The sequence below is a fragment of the Catharus ustulatus genome, chromosome 24 (assembly GCF_009819885.2).
Source record: "Catharus ustulatus isolate bCatUst1 chromosome 24, bCatUst1.pri.v2, whole genome shotgun sequence".
Classification (NCBI taxonomy): Eukaryota; Metazoa; Chordata; class Aves; order Passeriformes; family Turdidae; genus Catharus; species Catharus ustulatus.
In genome coordinates this window covers 5,117,081-5,141,541 of record NC_046244.1, presented here as the reverse complement: position 1 = coordinate 5,141,541, position 24,461 = coordinate 5,117,081, and the positions used below count along the sequence as shown (strand labels likewise).

At 48.2% G+C, this 24,461-nt stretch overlaps 1 protein-coding gene across 3 annotated transcripts in view; it reads left to right on the top strand.

Moving 5' to 3' along the window:
- Positions 1–24,461, top strand: part of PRDM16 (PR/SET domain 16) — a 308,495-nt gene that overhangs the window by 242,929 nt on the left and 41,105 nt on the right. For 2 of the 3 annotated variants that reach the window (XM_033079706.1, XM_033079708.2), the window contains exons 4-5: positions 14,095–14,229; positions 20,718–20,820. In XM_033079706.1, coding sequence (XP_032935597.1) covers positions 14,095–14,229; positions 20,718–20,820 — 238 coding nt within the window. Of the gene's footprint in view, positions 1–14,094; positions 14,230–18,258; positions 18,301–20,717; positions 20,821–24,461 lie in introns of those variants that run through there. The other variant, XM_033079709.1, reaches the window with a different exon arrangement.

The following is a 24,461-nucleotide window of genomic DNA, read 5'->3' as shown; positions in this document are numbered from 1 at the left end:
TGAGTGTCACACCTGAGTGTCACATCTGAGTGTGTGTCACACCTGAGTGAGTGTCACACCTGAGTGTCACACCTGTGTGTCACACCTGAGTGAGTGTCACACCTGAGTGTGTGTCACACCTGAGTGTCACACCTGAGTGTCACACCTGAGTGAGTGTCACACCTGAGTGTGTGTCACACCTGAGTGAGTGTCACACCTGAGTGTCACACCTGAGTGTTTATCACACCTGAGTGTGTGTCACACCTAAGTGTGTGTCACACCTGAGTGTCACACCTGAGTGTCACACCTGAGTGTGTGTCACACCTGAGCGTCACCAGCCGTGCTGTTTGTCCCTCTGCAGAGTGCTTTACCAGGATTTCTCTGTCGTTTACAGGCAGACTCTTCTTTTGGTTCTTGGTAAAGCTCTGGCAGAGGCTCAGCTCCTGTCCTCTCACTGTGCTGGGCATCACCAGGAGAGTGGGACAGGGCACAGCTTGGTCCTGCATTGCCTGATTTTGGGAGGTTAACACAGGAGTGCAGGGAGGGAGCAGTTTGGGGCAGCAGAGGTAGATTTGTTCAGAGCAGAGGAAAAGTGAATGAGAGAGCTGGAGGGGTCTGAACTCAGCCCCAGGTGCAGCCAATGGATTATTGGGTCAGGAACTTTTTTTTATGCGATTCTCCAGCATGAAATGTCAAAGACATATTTGGTGCAAATATTTCCCTAGGATTTATTTTTATCTAATCACTTATGAAACTTTTACTGACTCTAAAGACCAGATTTTCTCAGCACCCGTAAACCAGGTTTTCCTCCCTTAATTAAACCATTTTTCGTCCATGAGGTTTTGTTCACACACTGACTGCATCAATATAAATATATCTCTGCAGCGTAATTAATAAAAGCAGGCAGCTCCAGGGAGAAAGCAGATGTGTCATATCATCTTTGTGGACTCAGCTATTGCACAGTTCTTCCAAAAAAAGTGAAGAATCACCCCCAATTAAAATGTTATGTGGCTTATGTATGTTCCCATTTAATTTGGTATAATTGAATTTATGTTCATCCTCAGAGAACTCCCAGGGCTGCCAGATGCAGGCAGGAATCATTTATACCATGGATTGGTTTAAAAGCTGCAGGATTAGAGCACAAGAAACTGTTTCAGCAGCACTTCAAGGCTTGAGCAGTTGATTTAAAATTTGTGTGAGTGTCTGGGAAGGGAACGGAGACAATAATGTCCTCACCATGTTTGTTTGTTTTGGATACTGAAGCACTTCTTAAAAATAATTTTTCATAATTTCTACTTAACATTAAATTAATGCTTTTTTTAGCAGGGTTGAGAGAGTCTTGTGTTCTATGATTGAGGATTTTATACTTCAAAATAAGAAGAAATCTGTCACAAAAAAAGAAATAAAAAGGTGTTTCCATCTGCTAATGAAGAAGTCTTTGAGATCATTATCAGGTGAACCTTCTAAATACCTCAAGTCTGATTTTTTTCCCCCAAGAGTATTTGGTTTTAAGAGACAAAACCATCCTCACATTTATTGTAACTGAGAGTTGACTGAGGAAATAATCCCAGACTGGTTTGGGTTGGAAAAGACCTTAAAGATCAGAGTGTCCCAGAAAAGAGGAGGGTTCCCTTTCCCTGCCCAGAGAATCCTGATGTATAAAGGAAATATTTGTAATCCTCAGCTCCACCTTTGGGTGGAAGTCTGGCTTTCTGACAGGTGAGAAATTATCTCCAAAGGCAGATGCTGGTGTATTTTTTGTCCTTCCCATCTGGCTTAAAAATTAAAAGGAGCAGAGGTGTGTCCTGCTGGGTCAGGATGTGGATCAGGGAGGGCAGGGGGTGCTGGGTGCTGTCTCTGGAGCTGGGCACAGGTGAAGAAGAAAAGGAATTCTGAGTGGAGGTTATCAGCATCTCCCTAACTCAAACCTGGGGCAGTGGCAGCTGTCTGGAGTGTCAGCTCAGCTTTGTTTGGAGTTGGAGAACCAGATGTGCTGGCACTGCTCAGTAAATCAGCCTGAGCAGAGTCAGGTCCCTCCCTCCACCCAAGCCCTCACCTCCACACCAGCACTCTGCTCAGCTGTCTTTTGACCCAGAGATGGGATCAGATCTGAGCTGGAGATTTTGAAATGTTGTTTCTCAGCGTATTCAAAGGGCAGATTTATCATTAGAATCAATTCCCTGGGATGTATCATTTCATAAGTAGGTGAATTGGCTCGGGGTAAAGTTCACCCCAGCAGCACTTGGGACTGTGCAGTTTTACCCTTGTACTTCCTTATGGCTGAGATTTCAGCTCTTTTGGTGATGTCAGACAAGATACTGCTCTGCTTTCAGCTGCAGAGGGGGCAGAACTGCAGGGAGAAATCATTTAATCAGTCATTCCTTGTCATTATTTGGAAAGAAGGAACAAGGTTCGACTTGAAGGTTTGTGAACCTCTCAGGGATGTCTCATCAACCAACCAGCAAAAAATTATTGGTTCAGAGATTTTGATGGAAAATGAGCACCCCAGAACTTCTTTACAAGTGTGACTCACTGTGTGTGGGGGGGGAAATAACCATGTTCACTGCATAAATCTGAGGGCAGAGCACTTTGCACATTTTCTTTGTGTGTCTGTGAGTGAGATTGGTGCTAAGCCCACAGGCAGCTGTCGGGCTGGTGTGGGGAGGACTCCCCTTCTGCAAAATACTTCCATATCTTCAGTGAGAACTGACTCCAAAACCTTCTTTTTCTCATGTAGAAGCAAACTTGGGGCAAAACGTCCACCCTGGTGTCCCCAGTTGTGATTTCAGTGATGCTCACATTGAAGACAATCTGTGTGTAATGGTTACACACTGAAGAAGTTCTTGCTCAAGATTTGGGTCATGTGAATAATCCTCGTGTCCCTCGGGAAGCAAACCAGCCCTGGAGCAGATTTTCTGGGAGCAGATTTTCTGGGAGCAGATTTTTCCTGGAAGTGCCCTGAGGATCTGCTTCTCTGGCCTCACCCTCACTCTTCAGCCAATATCCAAAGGCAAAGGGTTGGGATGAGCCTGGGTGCTTCAAAAAACAACAGCAGAGAGGAATTTTGAACTAACAGCAGAGAGGAATTTTGAACTGTGCAGTATCTCCCTCATCCCAGGTCCTTGCTGTCCTTCCAGCAGCCCAAGAAGGGGGAACATCTGACTCTTTACTCACTCTTATTTAAGTTTTTTGGGGGAAGGTTTGGTAATACTTTAAAGTTTTTAGCAGAGTTAAAAAGCAAGGTACCACACAGGGCATCACTTGTGGGTGATGCTCTGAGCCCTGGGTTGTTCCCCTCCTGCCCTGCCCTCACTGAGCACCCCCAAATTCCCTCTCAGGAAGGCTCAGCCCTTGCTTTGTGCTGGGAAAGCCTCTTGCCCTCATTTTTGGTGACATTTATGAGATAAAGCAGCGGGCAGCTGCAGTGCAGGATGTAGGGCAGTGGTGGGCCAGGCCCACAGGCCCGGGTGCCTCATTTAGCACCTTCCCAGGGTCGTATTTTTGGTAAATACCACTCTGAAGAGATCACACATCTCACCTCTCAGAGGGCTGAGCACCATGTGAGAGAAAAAATCTGTCTTGGGCTGTTTTGTTTCCTGAGCTCAGAGAGGGGGTGCTGCTGGTGGGGAACCTCGAATCTCCTCTGGTTCTCTCTCTCAGAGCCAGCCCAGTCACAAATCATCTGGTTCACACCTAAACAGCACCAAAGTGATAAGAAAGGTTGTGAGGACTTGATAAGAAAGGTTGTGAGGACTCGGCTTCCCCGTCCCAGCGTGGCCTTTGGGGGGGTTTCCTGTGTGGGGCTGCAGCTGTGCTTGTGGGGGAAGGCCCAGCCCTGCTGGGGTGGTTTTTTTTCCACCTTTTCTCTTTTATTTTTCTTTTTTTGTGTGTGTGTGTTTTGGTAAATCTCTGTTCTGAAAGTGTCAGGGAATATGTAGCCTTTGGGCCTGTAAATTCAAGGCTTTTAAAGAAGAAGTGCACACGTCCTGGGTTGCTGGGGTGTTGCTCTCCATGCTGATGGAAAAAGTAAGGAGGGATAATCATCCTCAATTAACCTTCTAAAATTAGTGCTAGAAGAGTGTGATCTTGGGGCTTGCCTTGCCACTCTGAACCACACCTTTTGATGGTGATTCCCTTTTTTCCATGGTTGTATCTCAGTACCAGTCAGTCCTTGTTTGAGCAGCACCTAAAGCAGGGTGCAGAAGCTCTGGGAGAAGACAAAAAAAACCAACACAGTGATTGTCATTGCATGGGTGCATCTGGCACCAGGCACACATGGAATAAAAGTCCTGATCTTTCCAGCCTCTCCAGACATTGCACTGTTTACACCCCACCCTGCCACTAACTTGGGTTCCCTTCACTTCTGTATCCCATTTTCATTCCTGGCAGACAGTTTGATTTGTGCTGTGCTGAGGTGTCCAACCATGGCTCCTCCACCAGAACCAGGCTGCAAGGTAACTCCAGGTATCAAGTTTTAAGAACACTCAATTTTCAGGAGTGAAGCACCCAGATATGTCCATCAAATACACCCCTGGGCACGGGTTTCCTTATCTGTGTCCCCCTCCTCATTGAACTTGGACCATATATCCTCAAATCTATTAATTAAAGGGAAAATGGGTGCTGCTTCACTCCCCTCAGCTCTCTGAGTTCATTCATCTCTCTGTGGGGTGCCTGGATAGTTGTTATTGGATTTTATTTCATTTTGTTAATGATCCAGTGTAACCCCAGAGCGTTTGCAGGGGGAGGCAGTGGATTTGCCAGGGCTGTGGGGTGGCAGTTCAGACTCTTCTCGAGGAAGGGGCTCAGAAGAGACCTTCAGACAATGTCATTTCATGGGGGTCTTCTCCTGCTGGGACCTCCAATGACCTTTGCCAGACTGGAATGGGCAGCTGAAGGCTCTGCTACTTTTTTGGCCAGAGTGTGAAGTGCAGCAGATGGGTTTGGCACCGAGTGCTGCCCATAAATCACCCTGGAGAGGCCTCCACACTCGTGGTGTTCCACAGCTCTGCTCCCAAAACGTTACTAAAACCAAGCTGGAGTAATAAGGAATTATTTAAAGCAAGGAGTAGTTCTCTCTGTCCATCCTGACCCAGTGGAACTAACTCCCAGGATGCTACTCAAGAAGCTGATCAGAATTTATTTTTAAGGTTGGCTGTGTTTTCCCTATTGCAGGAGTACCTTTTGGGTATGGATAGGGGAAGCAGCTGTGCCTCAGTGCTAAGAGGGCTCTTGGACAAATTACCATCAGAAAATGTTCCCATCTTCATACAATAAAGTTCTGTTCAGCTTCTGTGCCCACTCCCTTCTGCCAGGACAGCTGCCCTGCTCTTCCTCCCCCTGGGCTAATTGGCACCCGGTCATTAGGGAGACAATTTAGCCCACATCTCCTCTGGAAAGAGCAGCAGAGGAATCAGACCCTAAAGCATTTTGGATGAGCACAAAAGCTCTGGGATACAAGTGATTTGTGTCTGTTTTAACCCCTTGGAACAGCCCTGGGAGCTCAGCACTGCTGCACCTCCTGCTCCCTCTCCCCAGTGCAGTGAAATGCCCTGAGACTCCAAATCCTGCCTGTGGTAGCCTCTGTCTTTTTTTATTCAGAGGATTTCTCCCAAGTGCCCATTTTTTCTCATCTATTTAGAACTTCACAATTACAATTCTTTAGGAATGAGCCAAAATGCTGTAGGATACAAAAAAAGGGATGTCCTGAACTCTATCAGTGAGGAGGAAAGCTTCAAAGTTTTTGTGTGTGTATATTACAAAGAACTTGAAATCCCTTCCTTGCCTCGTGTGTACAATATTTGAGGCAGCCCTGGGATTTGATTCGAGCTCAGTTTTTTATGGTTTACTGTTTAATTTAAATCAGTGTGGTATGAATTACGTTACTGGTGAAAAATGAGCTTTTGTTGAGATAAATGCCTGCCATCAGCTTGGAAGTCCTCTTCTGTTTTGACATCTTTACTCGGTGTTTTTCTGCGTGGTGATGGGATGTTGCTGTGCAAGGGGAGCTCAAAGAGGAGGGGAGTGGGGGACAGAAACGAGGGAGTGGGGTTGGTTTTGTGCATCAACAGGAATCAGCATTGGCAGCACCTTCTGTGGTACCCTGTGTCATTCAGGGTGTTTTCTAGGCAGCAAAACTGCATCTCCAAGGTGGGAATAGAAGGAATTATAGGTACAGGGGAGGGAAAGCAGAGCCAGGCTGGATTTTTCTTACAGTTTCTTGATTTCTCCTCTTTGCCCCATTGCTCTGCCTTGTTTTTGTGGTGGCTCTGCTGTGCAGAGGAGGAGATGCTTTCCTGGAGATTGTATTTAATAGGTGTAAATGTAAATGATGTCCTGTCTGATTCTTGCTGCTGCTGGTTCCTCCTGAAGCTTTGTGTGTAGGGCCAGGTCTGATGTTCCTTCCTGGAGTGAATCTGAGGTGCCTGAAGGACACAGCAGTGACACTGCAGCTTTTTCCAGCCCTTTTTATCCTGATGCAGAGCAGACACTTGGGAAATACACACTGTGTAAGGGAAGAGCAGTTAATAGTGGGCAGCCCTTCAAAAGGCTCTGCTGGATTCAGAAATCCAGCCTGGCTTCCCAAGCTCCTGTGAGCCATCCAGGCTCCTCTGCTTGGAATCTGGACAGGGATTTTTGGGAGAAAACAGCTATTTTCATGTGATTCCTCGTGTGCTTTAGATGTGGTGGGGAAAAAAAGAATGAGAAGGTTATTTCTTGTGACAGAAATATGTCCCAGGATCAGCCTGGGATGTTTTTCCTCCAGACCCTTCATGGAGCCAGAGGATGCAGCAGCCCAGCAACAGCTCAGAAATGCACACACCAGTGGAAAATTCCCACTCCAGATGTGTGGCTTGGGTGGGAGTGAAAGCTCAAAAACTTTTTAAAGCTTTTTTAAAACCTGGATTTGTCTCTCTCTCATCGGCTACAGCAGCGCTCTGCCGGCAGCGGCTCCGGGCTCTGCAGTGTCACCAAACTCAATTCTGTCACCAAAATCAACACTGTCACCAAACTCAATTCTGTCACCAAACTCAGCACTGTCACCAAGCTCAGCAGTGTCACCTGGCTCCACAGTGTCACTGGGCTCAGCATCCTCTGCCTGGCCTCACCAACACCAGTGCAATCCAGCTGGGTTTCCTCATGGTTCTCCCAGCTCTAGGCTCAGTTTGGAAGAAGCAGAAATGTGCTTGTTTGACAGGAGGAGAACCATCAAGATTTGTTTTCCTCCTCTCTGGGAATTCCCAGTGTTTGGATGTGCTGGGGTTTTGTTGCAGGTCCTGGAAACCCCAGGGTGTGCCCACAGAGGGGATGGGATGGGATGGGATGGGATGGGATGGGATGGGATGGGATGGGATGGGATGGGATGGGATGGGATGGGATGGGATGGGATGGGATGGGATGGGATGGGATGGGGGAGGTGAGGACACTCCAGGGGACAGGATCCTGCTCACAAAACCAGGGAGATGAGCTGAGCTCTGTGATCCTGCAGCCATTTAGCAGCCCTTAGGACCTGCACTGCCCAGGGGTTACACTGAGGGTGTGACCATCTCAGGCAGGGTGGTGCTGAGAGCTCTGCAGCCTCTTCCCTCTTTATCTGGTGGTTTTGGAGCTGGGAGCTCCTTCCAGGACCTTGCTGTACATCACTCAGAGCAACTTTCCATGAGTACACTCCGAGCTTTTCCTGTGGCCCTGAGCAGACAAGCTGGGTTTGGCTCCGCTGCTCTTCCCAGCACTTTCCAGTGCTATGACCTGTTTTTGTCTGACACGTTTCTCATTACCTCTTTGTCAAATCACCAGGAAGCCTGCTTAATTGCAGGCAGAGTGCTGAATTTATGAGTTCATCTAGGCTTCATGTCTACACATTGACAGAGGTGTTTCTCTGGATGAAGTCTTTTTCTCTTCATTTCATGGCAAGAATGGACTTTCTGTTTCAGTTACTTCTGAAAGTCATAAATTGCAGCAGTCCCTCCCTTCCCTTTATTTAAAAGAAACACAACAAAACTTCATGGCAACAGTTTATTGCTCTAAATCAGCTCGTGGGTCATTAAAGCAAAAAAAAGGGGGGAAAAAAAAAGAAAAAATCTCCAACTCCTGCCAAATAAAATGCGCACATCAGCCAAGCTGTCAGAGGCAGATTCTGCGACCATGGGATGAGAAGGTTTATTACACTCTGGGCTTCTGGGGAGGGATGTTATAGCAACAGGACGCTGGGTCAGTGATGGCAAACTCCTGGTTGCTCCGTTTCTCCATGCACACTAGGAATCCATTAAGCCAACTGACGACAGATCCGCAGGCATTCCAGCCCCCCGGCACACCTCTGCCGGGGCCAAACCTTGGACGCTGCCCATTAAAACGTGAAAGAAACAACCCAACAGAGAGCCCACAAATTAGAGGGGCAGGAAACCTCAAATGATGTGCAAAAAAAATTGTAAACGCTCGAGAGGATTTTTCCATAACTTCTGCCCCATAACTCAGCATTTCTGATGTTAATAAATTACGGAGCGGAGCCTCCGCGAGATCAAGGAGCCTTTTGGATCCAAAGCCCGAGCGCTGCTCGGCAGACAGCAGATAAAGCTGCAAAGTGAGCCCTGGAACATGACAACAATTTCCTTTTGGCTGGCTGGGGATGGATCTGAAGCACAGCCCCAGCCTGAGCTCTGGCTCTGCATCCCAAATCCGTGTCTCTGCACAGGGCCACTCAAATCCCTGTAATCCCAGGGACACCAAGGTGCGTTTGTTTGGAGGGGACAGACTGGAAAGGAGGAGGCTGGGGGACTTCAGAGCAAGGAGAGTTCTGTGAAACCCAGAGAATGACTCCATGAGACAAGATCATGGCACTGTTACTGGCAGGGAAGGGAAGGGGAATTGGGAATTCTTAGATGAGCTGTTGGGTTTGAAGACAAAAGTGCTGGGAGGTGCCGTGGGTTAATAAATAAAAACTGAAGTCACCATCTGCAGCAGAAGGAGAAAAGATGAACTGAAGTTTTGGCGTGTTCAGTGATGAAAAAAGAAGTGGGGAGAAATCCATGATGGGGTGGGAGGGATAAAATGGAAGAGCAGCCAGAGGAAGTGCTCTCACAATAATTAACTTTCTGAGCGTGTCTGCAGGCTGCAGGCCAGATGGAAATCTGCTTTTCCAGCACTTCTCCAGGGCAGGGGCTGTCCCAGACTGCTGGGGTTTAACATGGGGACAAAGAAAAAGGGACAAATCTTGTTCCTGCAGCTCTGTAGGACAGGGATGCTGGGCCTCAGAGCCAAAGGGATCAAGGAGGTGAAATGCATTCCCCAAAACTGGCTGGAATAGCAGCACATGATGGTCCTAGACTTGCAAAACAGCACCAATTACTAATTATAAACTGTTTTTATTTTGTTTTCTCCTCTCCAGTATCTTCCCACTATTTTTTCACCTCTCCTTTCCCTCTGACAACATCTTTAAATGTCTGAGCCAAATCACCCTCAGGAGAGACATCTCCCCTGATACAGAGCCAGCCTGAGCAGAGAGCACAGAAATTCTGTGTCAGCTCCACCAACTCAGAGTCCTGCTAGTAATTAAACCAAATTTTCTGATTTTTTTTTTTTATTTCCTGTGGCATCTTTGGGGTTTTTTTGCTGTTGGCACTGAATATCTGATGTCAGCCTTTACCTGGCCAGGAAAATGGGTGGATTGTTTTGTGATTAAAGCTGCTGCTGAGTCCAGGATAGGGAGGGACTTAGTTCTGGTTTTAATTGTGAATAAACAGATTTAATAGAGCAGGAGATGCCTGTTGTGGTAAGAGCATCCCCAGGTGGGTGGCTGTGGGGAGCTGAGGTGAATCCCTCTGTGTTTCCATCTGAAATCTTTAATTTGCCCATTCCCAAAACTTTTTGCCTCCATTTTCCTTCTCCACCTGTCCTAGAGCACAGGCATCTCTTGGTTCTTCAAAGAACACAGAAAAATCAATGCTCCCTGAGGATCCCAGGAGCATTTTCAAACTGGAATCATTTTGGTTTTGTTTGGGGTTTTTTTGGGGTTTTTTTTGCTTACTGACAAAGGCTTGTAAACAGTTGGTTTGCAGAATTTCGCCAGAGGAAATTTCTGATTTCCCTTCTGGTCTGAACTGGAAGAAGATGTGGTAAAAGGTTTCAATTTGTTTTTCCGGAGTTTTCTCAGGTGGGGGCAGCAGGGGAGGGAGGAGATACTTAAAATATGATTCTGTGTGTGAACGTTTGACAGAAGAGCAGATACTGCAGATAGTGCTGGGTGCCTGCTGCTGAGCTCTTGGTGCTTTTGAGCTGTGAGAGAACTTTGATAGAGACCATCGGCGAGGAGTGCGAGCGTGTGAACCTGATCTTTAATTAGAGGTGTTGGCCACCGGGGGCTGAGCTGGCCCCGGGGCTGCCCTGCCTCTGGAACTGCTCCTGCAGCACTCAGAGCAGCTGATCACCCCCTTTAGTCCATTTTCTGAGGGTCCTGGGCCATGGCAGCACAGGGATGAGGGCTGGCTGGGTGCAGCCTGGGCTCTGGGCAGGTTCTGTTTGTGGTGCCAGGTTCTGTTCATGGTGCCAGGTTCTGTTCGTGGTACCAGGTTCTGTTCGTGGTGTCAGGTTCTGTTCGTGGTACCAGGTTCTGTTCGTGGTGTCAGGTTCTGTTCCTGGTGCCAGGTTCTGTGTGATGCCAGGTTCTGTTTGTGTTACCAGGCTCTATTTGTGGTACCAGGCTCTATTTGTGGTACCGGGTTCTGTTCCTGGTGCCAGGTTCTGTTTGTGGTGCCAGGTTCTGTTCATGGTACCGGGTTCTAATCGTGGTGCCAGGCTCTGTGTGGTACCAGGCTCTGTGTGATGCCAGGTTCTGTTTATGGCACCAGGTTCTGTTCGTGGTGCAAGGCTCTGTGTAGTACCAGGTTCTGTTCCTGGTACCAAGCTCTATTCGTGGTACCAGGTTCTGTGTGGTATCAGGTTCATGGTACCAGGTTCTGTTTGTAGTACCAGGTTCTGTTAGTGGTACCAGGCTCTATTTGTGGTACCAGGTTCTGTTAATGGTACCAGGTTCTGTGTGATGCCAGGTTCTGTTTGTGGTACTAAGCTCTGTTCATGGTACCAGGCTCTATTTGTGGTACCAGGTTCTGTTTGTGGTACCAGGCTCTGTGTGGTACCAGGCTCTGTTCATGGTACCAGGCTCTGTTCATGGTACCAGGCTCTATTTGTGGTATCAGGTTCTGTTTGTAATACCAGGTTCTGTTTGTGGTACCAGGCTCCATTTGTGGTACCAGGCTCCATTTTTGGTACCAGGCTCTGTTCATGGTACCAGGCTCTGTTCGTGGTACCAGGTTCTGTTTGTGGTGCCAAGCTCTGTGTGATACCAGGTTCTGTGTGGTGCCAGGTTCTGTTCATAGTACCAGGCTCTGTGTGATGCCAGGTTCTGTTCGTGGTACCAGGCTCTGTTCATGGTACCAGGCTCCATTTGTGGTACCAGGTTCTGTTTGTGGTACCAGGCTCTGTTCATGGTACCAGGCTCTGTTCATGGTACCAGACTGTATTTGTGGTACCAGGCTCCATTTTTGGTACCAGGCTCTGTTCGTGGTACCAGGTTCTGTTTGCGGTACCAGGTTCTGTTCATGGTACCAGGTTCTGTGTGGTACCAGGCTCTGTGTGGTACCAGTCTCTATTTGTGGAGGGCAGTGAATGTGTGTGAGAACAGCAGCCCAGGTTCTCAGGCTCTCACAGCACCTCTTTTTCTCTCGTTTTGATCTGTCAGATTTCACACCCCCAGCTTGGGTTTTAATGCCCCACGCAGATAAAACCACAGAGTTTCAGGTGATTTCGAGCTACGGCAGAACCTCCTCCTGAGGCACAGCTGGCGAGCAGGACCCTGCAAAATGAATTTGAGCTCAATTCTGGGCTTCCCCCGAGCTCTGCCCAGGGCAGGGGCTTGGATCTAAATGATCCTTGAGGTCCCTTCCATCCTAAACCACTCAATGTCCTCTCAAACCATCCTGGAAGATGCAAGAGACCAACTGTAAGATACAGCTGTGAAATTAAAAATCAGATTTGTGTGCCCTGGATTTGCCCTCTGGTGCTCCCAGGGCCACTGGATGTCACCCATAGCTGGCACTGGGAGGTTTGTGGGCTGCTGGTTCCTCAAACCACCACAAACTCTGCCCAAACTCCTCAGTGCCTTCAGAGCAGCTGACATCAACGATTTGTCTCATTTGGTTTTTCCAAACAGTTTCCCTGGAAGATGTTGTCACTTGGTGTCTGGGTGTGCCCCCACTCAAGGGGCTTGGCTGGGCCACTCAATTTGGGGTGAAAAAAAACAGGAGAAGCTTTTTCTCTCACCAGCTTTAGGCAGCCTTGGTGTGCCTGGAGCTCCCTGAGATAAAACAGAAGTTATTGATATTTTAGTTTAATTAAACTCAGCCACATTAAGAATAGGTTTTATTGTTGGGGTTTTGGTTTTTTTTAAACTTCCAAACAACACAGAATTGTCTTCCTGTGACATCAGTGCCCACCTCAGAGCTTTGGTGCTGCCAGCAGATGACCAAGGGTGCCTAGAAAGTTCCATGGTCTGGTTTGGGATGAGTGAATGACCCTGAGTGTTCCCAGGCAGAAACTGAGCACAGCCAGGTTTTTTCTCACACCAGTTCTGTCCCAAACACGTTCTGGGAGAAAATGCAGCATTTCAGTGGCTCCCAGTGCCACGTTCTGATTGGGAAGGAAGAAGCCCAGCACTAACAGTGGGGTTTCCCCTCATCCCTTTTCAGCCAGAAGGAGGGAGGGTTGGTGGTGGGGATGAGACCAGGAAATGTCTGCTGGGACCAGAGTAGAGAGCTGGGAGCTGTCCTGGTGGTTCTGGCAGGAGCTCAGAGCTGGGAACCAGAGTCTGAACTGGACCAGTCCCCTGAGGTTCCTCAGCCCAGCCTTAGGCTCGACTTGTTGCTGTCATCACTGGGCTTTAATTTTTCCTCTCCTTTGTTTTCCCACCTTTTTCTTTTTTTTTTTTTTTTTTTTCTGTGTCTTGAAATAGATGGGAAAATAGAATCGTATCCCACGAGATTCTGAGAGAATTAATTGCTAGTAAAAGCATGTTAAGAGCTTTTGATGACTGAAGTAATTTGCACTGACACAGGGGCTGGTCGGGGCAGAGGGAAACCTGAATCTCAGGAAAAAAGGAGTTTCTGGAGCAGGGAGGCCCACTTAGGAGCAGAGCTGAGCCTTGCTATGCTGGGGCTCAAAGGGCTTCTCCTTGTTTTCAGGGTGTCCTGTGTCATTTTTTAAATGTGATTTTTTTGAGTGAATTACAAGCTGGGTCATCCCAAAGGTTGTTCTGGAATTCTGAGCATCTCCTCTGGTTCTGTCACCAACTCCACTGCCTGAAGAGAGGAAAAGTCTCTTCCTGGCAAACCAGCGAATTTCTTTGGACTGCAACCCCTTAATTAACTCTTTTCCCCCTCTCACATCTGGACTTTAAATATCTGAGGGGTTTTATTTTGAAGGATTCCTCTTTTTCACAGCAGCCAAACTGCATCTCACCTTTAGCCACACAGATGTGACTGGCAAATTTCTCAGGCTGTGCTCAGATAAATGAAAGTAGTGCATTGGGTAAAGCAGATTTTAAAATAGAACCTCACAGCTCTGTGGAAAATGATCTGGTTAAGAGTCTATTGAAAGGTTTGTAATCAAAAATTATCCTGCATGAAAGGATGAAACAGATGATGTGAAGATGGAGCAGTTAAGGGCCTTGTCATTAAAATCAGTGGAGTTTCGAGGAGTTCCCTACTTCGTTTGATTGAGCTGTGTTTCACAGAATATTTATAGTCCTGAATATTTGTAGTCCTGAATATTTGTACTCCTGGATATTTGTAGTCCTGAATATTTGTACTCCTGAATATTTGTACCCCTGGATATTTGCACTCCTGAATATTTGCAGTCCTGCACCTTTTACTCATGGACCACTCTCGGTGTGTCCTTGCAGATTCTGCCAGACACCAGCTGAGAGCTGATTCCATCCTTGCCACAAATCTCTTTATCAGCTGCATCTCTGACCTTTCTCCTTTCTATTTCTCGTTTGGAATTGTGCCCTGCAAACCCTTTTCCTGCCTGTGTCCCCTCTGACCGCTCTCCTGTGCCGTTCTCCCGCAGATTCCCGATGCCCTGGGCACTGACAAGTTCTGCACTGACTCTGGCCAGGGCGGGGCTGGCAACTGGCTGAAGTACATCCGAGTGTCCTGCTCCTGCGACGAGCAGAACCTGGCCGTGTGCCACATCAACGAGCAGGTAAAAACCTCCCTGCAGGGCTCCCCTGAGGGTGCTGGGTGCTGGCAGCATCCAGGGGAAGGTGGCCCAGGGATGGGTCAGCCCTGGGAAAAGCTAAAAATGAAAATATCCAGATTTATGGTCCTGTCCCCAGCTCAGCGTCCAGCCCTGATGCTGATCAGGATCCTCATTCGTGATCCTGTTCCTTGGTTTTAATTTTATTTGTTTCACCAGGGGACACATTTTTCCCTTCCCCAAAGAAGGACAAAAGTTTGATCTTGCCCCTTCAGGCAGCAGGAAGAGGTTTGGGGTTGTTTGGAAGCACCCACAGAAAATAAAAACTTTTGCAATAAATGATTGCCCTCTAAATAACGAAACAGTGATGTGGTGATAAGGGCCAGGACAAGATTTTCATCCAAATCATTTTATTTTCAGAGAAAATGAGCTTTTTTTACATGGGGAGATGGTCTTTGAGTGTTTGTGTGTCCCCTTCTGTTCTTTAGTCCTGTAACCCGGGAACAGCCCCAGGAATGCACAGAGAATTTTCCTGGATTTTAGTGAGCAAAATCTGAACCACTCAATTATTTCCCTCCTCCCTCCCCCCATTAACAGATTATAATCTATTTAAAATGTATTTATTTCTCTCCTTAGAAAGAGGTCAATTGGGATGTTTCATTCATTATTTTTCATTTATTAAGCCAATTTTCACATGTAGAATAGCATTAGCCAGTTTTCTTTATATTTATTTGTTCTTTGAAAAGAAGATCTTTGATTGTTGGAGATAATTGTGATTCTGAAGGAGGACTGGAAAAAATGGTAGTTAAATGATATCATTTACTAAAAGGGAAATGGTTTCTTTTTGGTGTTGTTACTCCTACCTCAAAAAGGAAAATGCCTGAGCAATTCAAGAGTCTGAAATACAGAACCTATGTAATAATATATTTATAATATATAATGATTATATTCATAGCCTGGCCATTAATGTAATTATTATATATTAATAATAATCAGGGTGACAGCTACTGCTTTTAGTTGGGGTGCAGATATTGGGGAGAAAAAGGAGTAACAGGAGACAGAAAAAAAATCAGGTTTGTGTTTAATCAGCCAGTGTGAGGTGTGTGTGCAAGGCAGAGACTTTGGGTGTATTTTACAGAGATTTGGTAACTCCACTCAGGATTCCCAAATACGTCACAAAGAGCCTTAAAAAGAGGAAATCAGAAGCAGTGTGGCAGAGCAGAAACAAAGGGGAGGCAATTCCTCAGGAACAAAAGCAGAGTGTGCAGCCCTGTCCTGGCTGGACATTGATTTTCTGTGTCCAGAGCTGGACACACGGACAGGGCTGAGGGACAGGAGGGACAAACCTCACTGGGCTGCCCCTGCAGTGAATTCTTGGTGAGACAAGGACACAAAGAACTTTTTCTCAGGCTGCTTTTGAGGTTTTGAGCTCCTCTGCTGCAGCTGATGTGTTTGGGGGTGGATTTGTGGATTTTTTTCTGCAGCCTCTTTCTCCCCTTTTAATGCTCTTTTTCCCCCTGAAGTAGAAATGTGTGGAAGCTCAGAGAAATCCCTGCAGCAGGAAAACGGGGCTGGCTCTTAGGAAGGGCCCTAATTAATGAGGAAATTCTGGGATGGACTTTTCCCACTCCCTGTGTTCCATCTCCATCCCTGGCAGAGGTTAAACCTCATTCCCAGGCTGGGGCTGCTCCAGAACTCTTTTTTTTTTTCAGTGGAAGGATGAGGTGGGGCTGGGCTCTGACTGAGACAAGCCCAAATGTGCTGTTGTGCTTCTGCAGGGCTGATATTTCAGTGGCTGTACCAAATTGTTCTGTTTTAGCAGCACAACCAACCAGCCAGAGGATGATTTGTGCCCTGAGTTCACATCCTGTATCAACCCAGAGATTCCTCTGGGTTATCTATAATTTCCTTATTTGTTTGTTTGGGTGTTGGATTTTTGGGGTGTTTTTCTCTTTTTTTGTTTTCCTTTTATTTTTTCTTCCTTCAGCACCCCGTGCCCAGAATAATTTTGATAAACATCAAGAAAAGGAGTATTCTCAGCACTACTTATCCTGTTAACTATTTAGTGTAAAACAAAGCTGGTAATTTGGAGAGCTGCCCATGCTGTGGTGGGAAACACGAAATGATCAAGTGTGGAACTTTTCTATAAACAAACAGAATTGATTTGTGAATGTAAATCTTCTGCTGGATTAGTAAATCTGAGCTTTTTCAGTGCACAATAAATAAAAAAGGCTTTGATGAGCCCAGACCATCAGTAGCACGACTGAAAGATGAAGTTAATTAACATAATGAAATGTTTGATGAAATTAATGTGACTCCAGCAGAATCCAACTTTTCCCTGATCATTAAAGGAGCCTGTCCTATATTTCTGGAAGGACTGCAGGAGGCATTTTGAAATACAAGGAGCTACTTTGTTCTGAGAACAAACAGGAGAGGAAAAGGAGCTAAAGGGTGAGACCCGGGCAGTGTCAGCCCTTGCAGGGGAATTCTCAAGGATTTTTCCCCTGTAAAATTTGTGACTCTCTCTCTGAACTTGATGGACCTTTTAGACCATGGCTGGTGTTTTAGTATTGGTTTGGGTGCCAGCTGCAAGAGAAAGTCTGTTAATAGCAATTTTATATTTTATTTTATTTTAATTTTTATTTCATATTTTATTTTATTTCATGTTTTATTTTATTTTATTTTATTTCATATTTTATTTTATTTTATTTTATATTTTATGTTGTTTTATTTTCTCTTATTTTCTCTCTTAGCTTGGCCCATCCCGAGTTGTTTTTCCAAGTCAGCCCTGAGCTCTGAGCTCACTCCTAGGCTGCATTTTAGGGTTTTTCTCGGGCACTTTTCCTCAGTGTGGTTTGCTCCTGGGAAACGCATTTTTTGCAGAACAAGCAGGGAGGAGCACTGAAGTGCAAATTAAAAAGACAGCGAGAAAAAGGAAAATTTCAGATGACTTCTTTTGCAGTGGAATCCCCAGAAACGAACTCCTGGGTGGAGCAAGGGTGTCTCAGAACTGTTCTCACCTGTGTACAGGTGCGTTCTGTGCCAGCCTGCTGCTGCTCGTGCTTTCCATGGAAAGTTCTGGAGCTGCCCAGGTGCAGGGAGGTGCTCACAGCCCCAGGTCCTGCCCACAGCCCCAGGTCCCAATTTTGGACTCTCAGCTGGGTTAGGACAGCTGTGTGCGCTGGGAGATGTTTGCAGAGCAGTGGGAAGCAGTGATGCAATCCCACCGAGGATTCCGGCAGCACAGGGAGGGGTGTCCGGGCAGTTTGGGACATTCTGTCAATGCCCAGCAGCGGGATTTCATTTCCCACCCCAAATCTTTGTGTCCGTGACCGTCCCTGTATTGAAACCACCAGTGAGAGATGGCCGGGCAGCGCCGGGACACCGAGATTTGGGACAGCTCCAGAGGGGCTGCGGGGTCGGGACGGAGGGAGGGAGGGAGGCAGGGCCAGCAAACAGCCCGTGAGCACCGGGATGCACCGAACAGGAATGCGGAGGGTGCTCGGTAAGGGATGCTCCTGGAAAGGACCGTGCGGGGTGCTCGGTCAGGGCTGTACCCCCGGGTTGGGCTGTGTCACAGCACTGGGTTAGGGCTGTACCGGCTGATCAGTGAGGGGCTGTACCGGGTGTTCGGTAAAGGCTGTAGCCCCGGTAAGAGCTGTACGGGATGCTCAGTGAGGGCTGTACCCTCGGGTTGGGCTGTGTCACAGAAGTCGGTACCGGAGCTCCTGTACCGGGTGCTCACTGAGGGCTGTACCCCCGGTTTGGGCGGTATCAGAGCACTCAGTAAGGGCTGTACCGGGTGCTCAGTGAGGGCTGTACCCCCCGTTTGGGCTCTGTCACAGCACTCGGTACCGGAGCTCCCGTTAAAGGCCGCCCCACAGCCCATGGGGACCGCACCACCCCGTTGATGGGGGCGGCTGTGACTCCGTCTGCCCCGGCCTTGGAGCTGCTCACAGACACAGCCCCGCTGCCCTTCTTCCCTTCCCTCCCCTCCCGTTCCCTCCTCTTCCCTTCCCTGCCCTCCCCGCCACCGGCACCGGAGGAGCGCAGCGGCCGCGGGACAGGAACGAGCAGGTCAGGGGAGCCCGGCCCATCCCAGCACATTCCATCCCAGCCCAGCACATCCCAACCCAGCCCGGCTCGGCTCGGCCCGGCCCGCTCCGTTCGCATTGCCCGGGACCGGCTCCGAGGGAGCGGCGGGGCCGGTGGCGGGCGGCGTGTGCCACCTGCTGGGGCGGGCAGGGCCGCGCTCCGACCCCATCCCCATCCCCATCCCCATCCCCATCCCGGTCCTGGCCCCATCCCCATCCCCATCCCGGTCCTGGCCCCATCCCGCTCCCGGTACCGGCAGTGCGGGAGCGCGCTCCACCGGCAACTTTTCCTCGGTGCGTCCCGGGGAGAGCGGGGAGCCCCGGTGGGAGCCGGAGCGGGATCGGGATCGGGATCGGGATCGGGATCGGGGTCGGGATCGAGGGGCGCCGGGCAGTGGCAGGGGCGGCGGAGAGCGTGAATTATCCCGAGCGATGGATAACGGCTCCGCTGGCGGACCGGCGGTTATCGGGACCCAGTGCGGTTATCGGGACCCAGTGCGGTTATCGGGACCCAGAGCGGTTATCGGGACACAGTGCGGTGGCCGGGGCGGATCGCGGCCGTCCTGGTGCCCGGTGTAACGCGGGGTGATCGCTCGGGAGCTTCCCGACCTCGGTGCGGAGGAAAAGTTCGGAGCGGTAACCGCTCCCCACGGTCCCCGCGTGGTGCTCTGGGGGGATGTCCCCTGTCCCTGCAGCTCTGAGACTGATGTCCCCTGTCCCTGCAGCTCTGGGAATAATGTTCCCTGTCCCTGCAGTTCTTAAAGGATGTCCCCTGTCCCTGCAGCTCTGGGAATGATGTCCCATGTCCTCGCAGCTCTAGGAGTGATGTCCCCTGTCCCCACAACTCTGGAGGGATGTCCCATGTCCCTGCAGCTCTTAAAGGATGTCCCCTGTCCCCACAGCTCTGGGAATGATGTCCCCTGTCCCCACGGCTCTGGGAGCGATGTCCCATATCCCCGCAGCTCTGGAGGGATGTCCCCTGTCCCTGCAGCTCTAGGAATGATGTCCCATATCCCCGCAGCTCTGGGAATGATGTCCTCTGTCCCCACAGCTCTGGGAATGATGTCCCCTGTCCCTGCAGCTCTGGGAGCGATGTCCCCTGTCCCCACGGCTCTGGGAATGATGTTCCCTGTCCCCACAGCTCTAGGAATGATATTCCCTGTCCCCACAGCTCTGGGAATGATGTCCCTTGTCCCTGCAGACGCCCATCCCTGGAATCTCATCCCTCTCCCTGCGATCACACAGCAGCTCTAGCACAGGGAGGACAATTTTGGGAGCATCCCGTGCAGCTGCTGTCCCCGCAGGGCTTGGGGCCACGCGTCTGTCAAAGCCTCGAGTTCCTGCCAGGGAGGCAGGGAAAGGGAGTCTGGGAAGAGAAATGCATCGTGGTGACAAAATTAATGCAACCCAGGCTGGAATTTAGGAGTTGTGTGTGTTCCTTCCTCACAAACACAAGCTGGCAGAAGCGGAGTGGCAGCAAATTTAGGGAATTGTTCTGGGTGAAATGTGGGTTTTACCCTGAAAAATAATTTATTGGATTGTTGTTGAACGCAGTGCTAAGAAAACCTGGAAGTTAACAACGGTTACCAGGTAAATTCTCATGGTATTGTGTTAGGACAGGGTCCAGTGTACTCCAGAAGTTTGGAAAACATGTGGGGGACACTGAATTTCCTCAGGACAAAAGCCATGGAGCTCCTGGAGGGGAGGGAATGAGGGCACAGGGATCTGCTCAGGTGTGACCCAGCTGTCCCTGCACCTCCTGCCCTGGTTTCTGAGGGCAGTGAACAATCCTGAATCCTGAATCCTGAATCCTGCTGCTGTTTTGGGGTTTTCTCCTGGTGCAGTGACAAAGGCCCAGGAGCTGAGCAGAGCTGTGCTCAGGACATTTTGGAAGGTGCAGGGTCTGTGCTCAGACAGGAGCTCAGAGTGTGGGAGCACTGCTCACCTGGAGGGGCTCAGGGCTGTGTTTAGGGCTCAGGTCCGGGCTGTTGGGGAGAATAATCAGCAGAATAATTCTGTGGAGATGTGACAATTTGGCTCTAATCATGGGGCCAATTTTGGCTCAGAGAGCAGAGCCTTAAATGTGACAATGCCATCAGTTTAATTTTCCCTTCACTGTGACAACCACTGAGCTCATAGGAGGACAGGGAAAAAAAAGGGAAGATTTGTTGTAATTTGAGAGAGAGAGGCTGTTGCCCAAAATATTTTTTATTGTCCAAACCCTGTGAAACTCTGACACCCAAAGAGTCAAATAAAGGCAGGAAAACGAGCTCTGAGCAGCAATTATCTCAAATCAAGGGACAGCCTCCCCTATTAGCTGCAGTAATTTGAGCTATTGGTTCAAATATAAAACGCCAGGCTTTGCATATTTAACGTGTCTGTTCTGTTTGTGATTCCCAGGTCTATTATAAAGTTATTAAAGAGATTGAGCCGGGAGAAGAGCTCCTGGTGTGCCTGAAGGAAGGAGGTTATTCCCTTGGGAACATGGCACCCAGCATGGAAGGTAAGGAAAGGACTCCCCAGAGAGCACCCTCCAAACCTGGCACAAAACCTGAGCCAGGACCTGCCCCTTCTCTCACCGGCAGGATTCTGTGCTCATTTTCACTCTCTCCCTGCTGACAGAGGCTCAGTCCACAATGCTGAGTTTGTATCAGCCTCAAGCAGCTTCTTTTCCTTCTCTTTGTGGGTTTGGGGATGATCAGAGGTGCCTTTTCCATCCCCTTTGGGTGGAATAAAAACAGCCAAACCCTCCCAAGGCTTGGAGAACACCATCCTGCAGGGATTTGGGGAGTCTGGAAAAGCAGGAAGAGCCATCCCTAAAATTATTATTGCTGGAATAAAGACACCTCATCTTCCTCTGCAGTGAGCAGGGAGTGTCCTAAAAATCTAAAAGTGCTCCCAGCACTGATTTTCCTCTCTTAGGATGCTTTTCCCACATTCATCCAAGACTCTGACACTACAGACACTGCGCAAGGAAGCAATCTCTGAGGAAAACTGGGAAGGATGTGCCCAACATCATCATTCAGTGATTTGTTTCTATAAATACATTCTCATTTACCAGGTTTTTTAAAATTAGTAGTTGGAGATAAAATTAATTTATAAAATTAATTTATGGAACTGGAGCTCTCTCTGGGCATCCCACAATACATTTAGTTTCTTTTTCCTGTACATAAGTATAATTTCTGATAAGTATAATTTGCAGTAAAATCACATAAGTATAATTTCTGATGCGAATTTGCAATAAAATCCTGCACAATTAGTTTCCAATATTTCTGGAAAATGGGATAGTTTGAGGATTTGTGCTGCTGGAAGTTCATTTAATGAAGGGCTGGAGGTGAAGTGTGCTATTTGCACTATTTTTTCACTGCTCTCCCCCACCCCAAAAAAAAGTTAATGATTTTCTCAAGACCAACACAGAGATGAATAATTTCTGAACCCTTTTTTTTTTTTTTTATGTCAAGGAGAAATCTGAATGAAAACTCACTGCTGTTCTGCATTTCAGTTTCTAACAGGCTTTTATGTGAACAAGCAAAAAGTGCTCCTTGTTTTCCATCTCTGTCATTATGGAACATTTATCTGGATCTTCCTGGTAACTGTCTAGTGCTTTTGCTGCATAATTGCTGTCAAATTATGCCAGGCCAACATTAAATATTTGACTCCTTAATACTTTTTACTTTCAGCAGGGCTATCTCCCTGCTGCCTCGCACCCCCAGCTCACTTCGGAATTAACAGGAGAGAAAATGCAAAATTGTTCCGCACAAAGATAATTATCATAAAAATCTTTCCTCTCAACCCCAGCCAAACACAGCAGACCCCTTATCACTGCAGGAATTTTGAGTAGGGCACTTGAACTCCTTTGAGATTCGAGTCTGGTAGATTAGCATGTAGATGCCACATAATTGTGTTCCCCTTGGTTTCTCTGAAAGCTATTAGGCACTGATTTATTTTTCTGTTACATTCCTGCTTTGTCCTGAGTGTTACTGATGGAACTTCAGATAGGCACACACAACCACGGATTTGACAAACACGACACAGAGAGCAGGCAGCAATTTCGGTGTGACTGGGGCTGTTCTTTTCTTTGCAGCCCCTTCTCCCTGTCACACACCTTTGTGAAGGGCAGCATTTCCATTTGTGATGCTTAAAGAAAAGGGGAAAACTTTAATGAGAACTTGTTTTGAAAGGCGACCTTTTTATTTTTGGTACTTACAGGAGGGAAAGAAAAGGAGCAGTTGAGCAAACCTGGAGCCTACAAATGGGAGTGTGCTGCAGACACAGAATCAATAGCAGGGCTCAGCTCAGCCCTGAGCCTCTGGGCTGGGTTAGGTTTCGGTTTTGTAGGGGATGCTCTGGTCCTAAACCAGGCTCAGCTCCTTCCCCTGCAGGGGATTTGTTGAGGAGTCTGCCCTGGGATCTGCTGGAGCTCAGAACTGGGAATTCCAGAGGAAAATGGATAAATCATCATGGAATGATTGGGGCTGGGAGGGACCTGGGGATGGCTGGCTGCTCCAATCCCCCTCCAGCCTGGCCTCGAACACTTCCAGGGATCCAGGGGCAGCCCCTGCTGCTCTCCCACCCGATCAGCTTTTCCTCTCTTTAACCTCTCCGAGCACCAAAACAGGATTTACAACCAGTGGCAACACGAATAACGCATGGTTACAAGGTTTTTAATCATATTTTTGTCAGCTCTCTAAGTCTCCTTTCAATACAAATTTCTTTTTCCAAGCCCAGCTACTCTGAAGCACAGGAATTGATTTCCCTACCTTCCATCTTTCCACCTGTGGAAAAGCTGCTGTGCTGGATGTCCTCTTGCATGGTGTGTGATTTGGGTGAGAGCTGGCAGAGGATGTGGTGAATTAGAAGCAAAATCTCTCCTCTAGAATATTCTTGAGGCTATTAATGTGTTTCACTAATATATTTCCGTGCTCACTAAGCTGACAGAAAGGACAAAAAGGTGTCATTGTCACAGCAGGAGCAGGCAGGGCAGTGTCAGGGGGTGCTGTGGGAGGGGTCACTGACCCAGCTCCAGCCAGGACTGGAGGAAATGACTCTCCATGGCTGCTTCTCCAAACCCAGAGAGCATTTCTGCTTCCTACAGCACAGTTTGGGAGAAATAAGCTGCAATTAATCATGTAAATCTCAAACTGAGGCAGGAAAATTCCACCTGGATTTGGAGAAGGAGTTTTGTTGCATTTTCTCTGAAGTCAAAAGAAGGGGGGAAAAAAAAATCTCTTTCCTCCATTCCAAGTGTTTTCAGGTGGAGCTTGAGGGATACTGGAGTTTGGTAGGAGCTGAAGGGACCTGGGGCTTCCCAGTCTGGAGGATTTCAGTCACTCCTCCAAAAATTCCTTCCTGGTTGAGCCACTGCTGCATTTACAGGAGAGCAAAGAGGGGAAATGTTGGCTCTGAGGTAGAGAAACCCCTCACCAGAGCAGTTCCACGTCTCTGGAGTTTGATGCTGCACTTTTTTTTCTTCTTTTCACTCATAAAAAGTAATTTTGATTATTTTAATGGTAGGTGATACAGAGTCTCTCTGTGTCCTTCTTTTCACTCATAAAAAGTAATTTTGATTATTTTAATGGTGGGTGATACAGAGTCTCTCCATACTGCTGTTTTGGTGTCCTGATTTCCAAGTTTCCCTCCCCAGGGACACAAAACTCATGAGGTACACATTCTACAAAATGCAGTAAAGAGAATTTCTCTGAGGAGCAGAGCAGGGCCTGTCCCACCTCATGGTGAGGCTGCAGCCACCAATTTCACAGTGAGCAAACTCTCAAAACGAGCTGAAACGAGAACCAGTGGCTGTTTTCTTCCCTTGGGTCTTCTTTTTCTAATCAAAATCCCTTTGCTGACTGGCTGGATTTTATTTCTTTTTGCATCATCCCTGTGTTGAGCAGCTGAAGAGATGCTGTGGGATCATCCCTGCCTGCCTTGGGATCATCCCTGCCTGCTGTGGGATCATCCCTGCCTGCTCTGGGATCATCCCTGCCCTCTGTGGGATCATCCCTGCCTGCTGTGGGATCATCCCTGCCCTCTGTGGGATCATCCCTGCCTGCTGTGGGATCATCCCTGCCTGCTGTGGGATCATCCCTGCCCTCTGTGGGATCATCCCTGCCCTCTGTGGGATCATCCCTGCCCTCTGTGGGA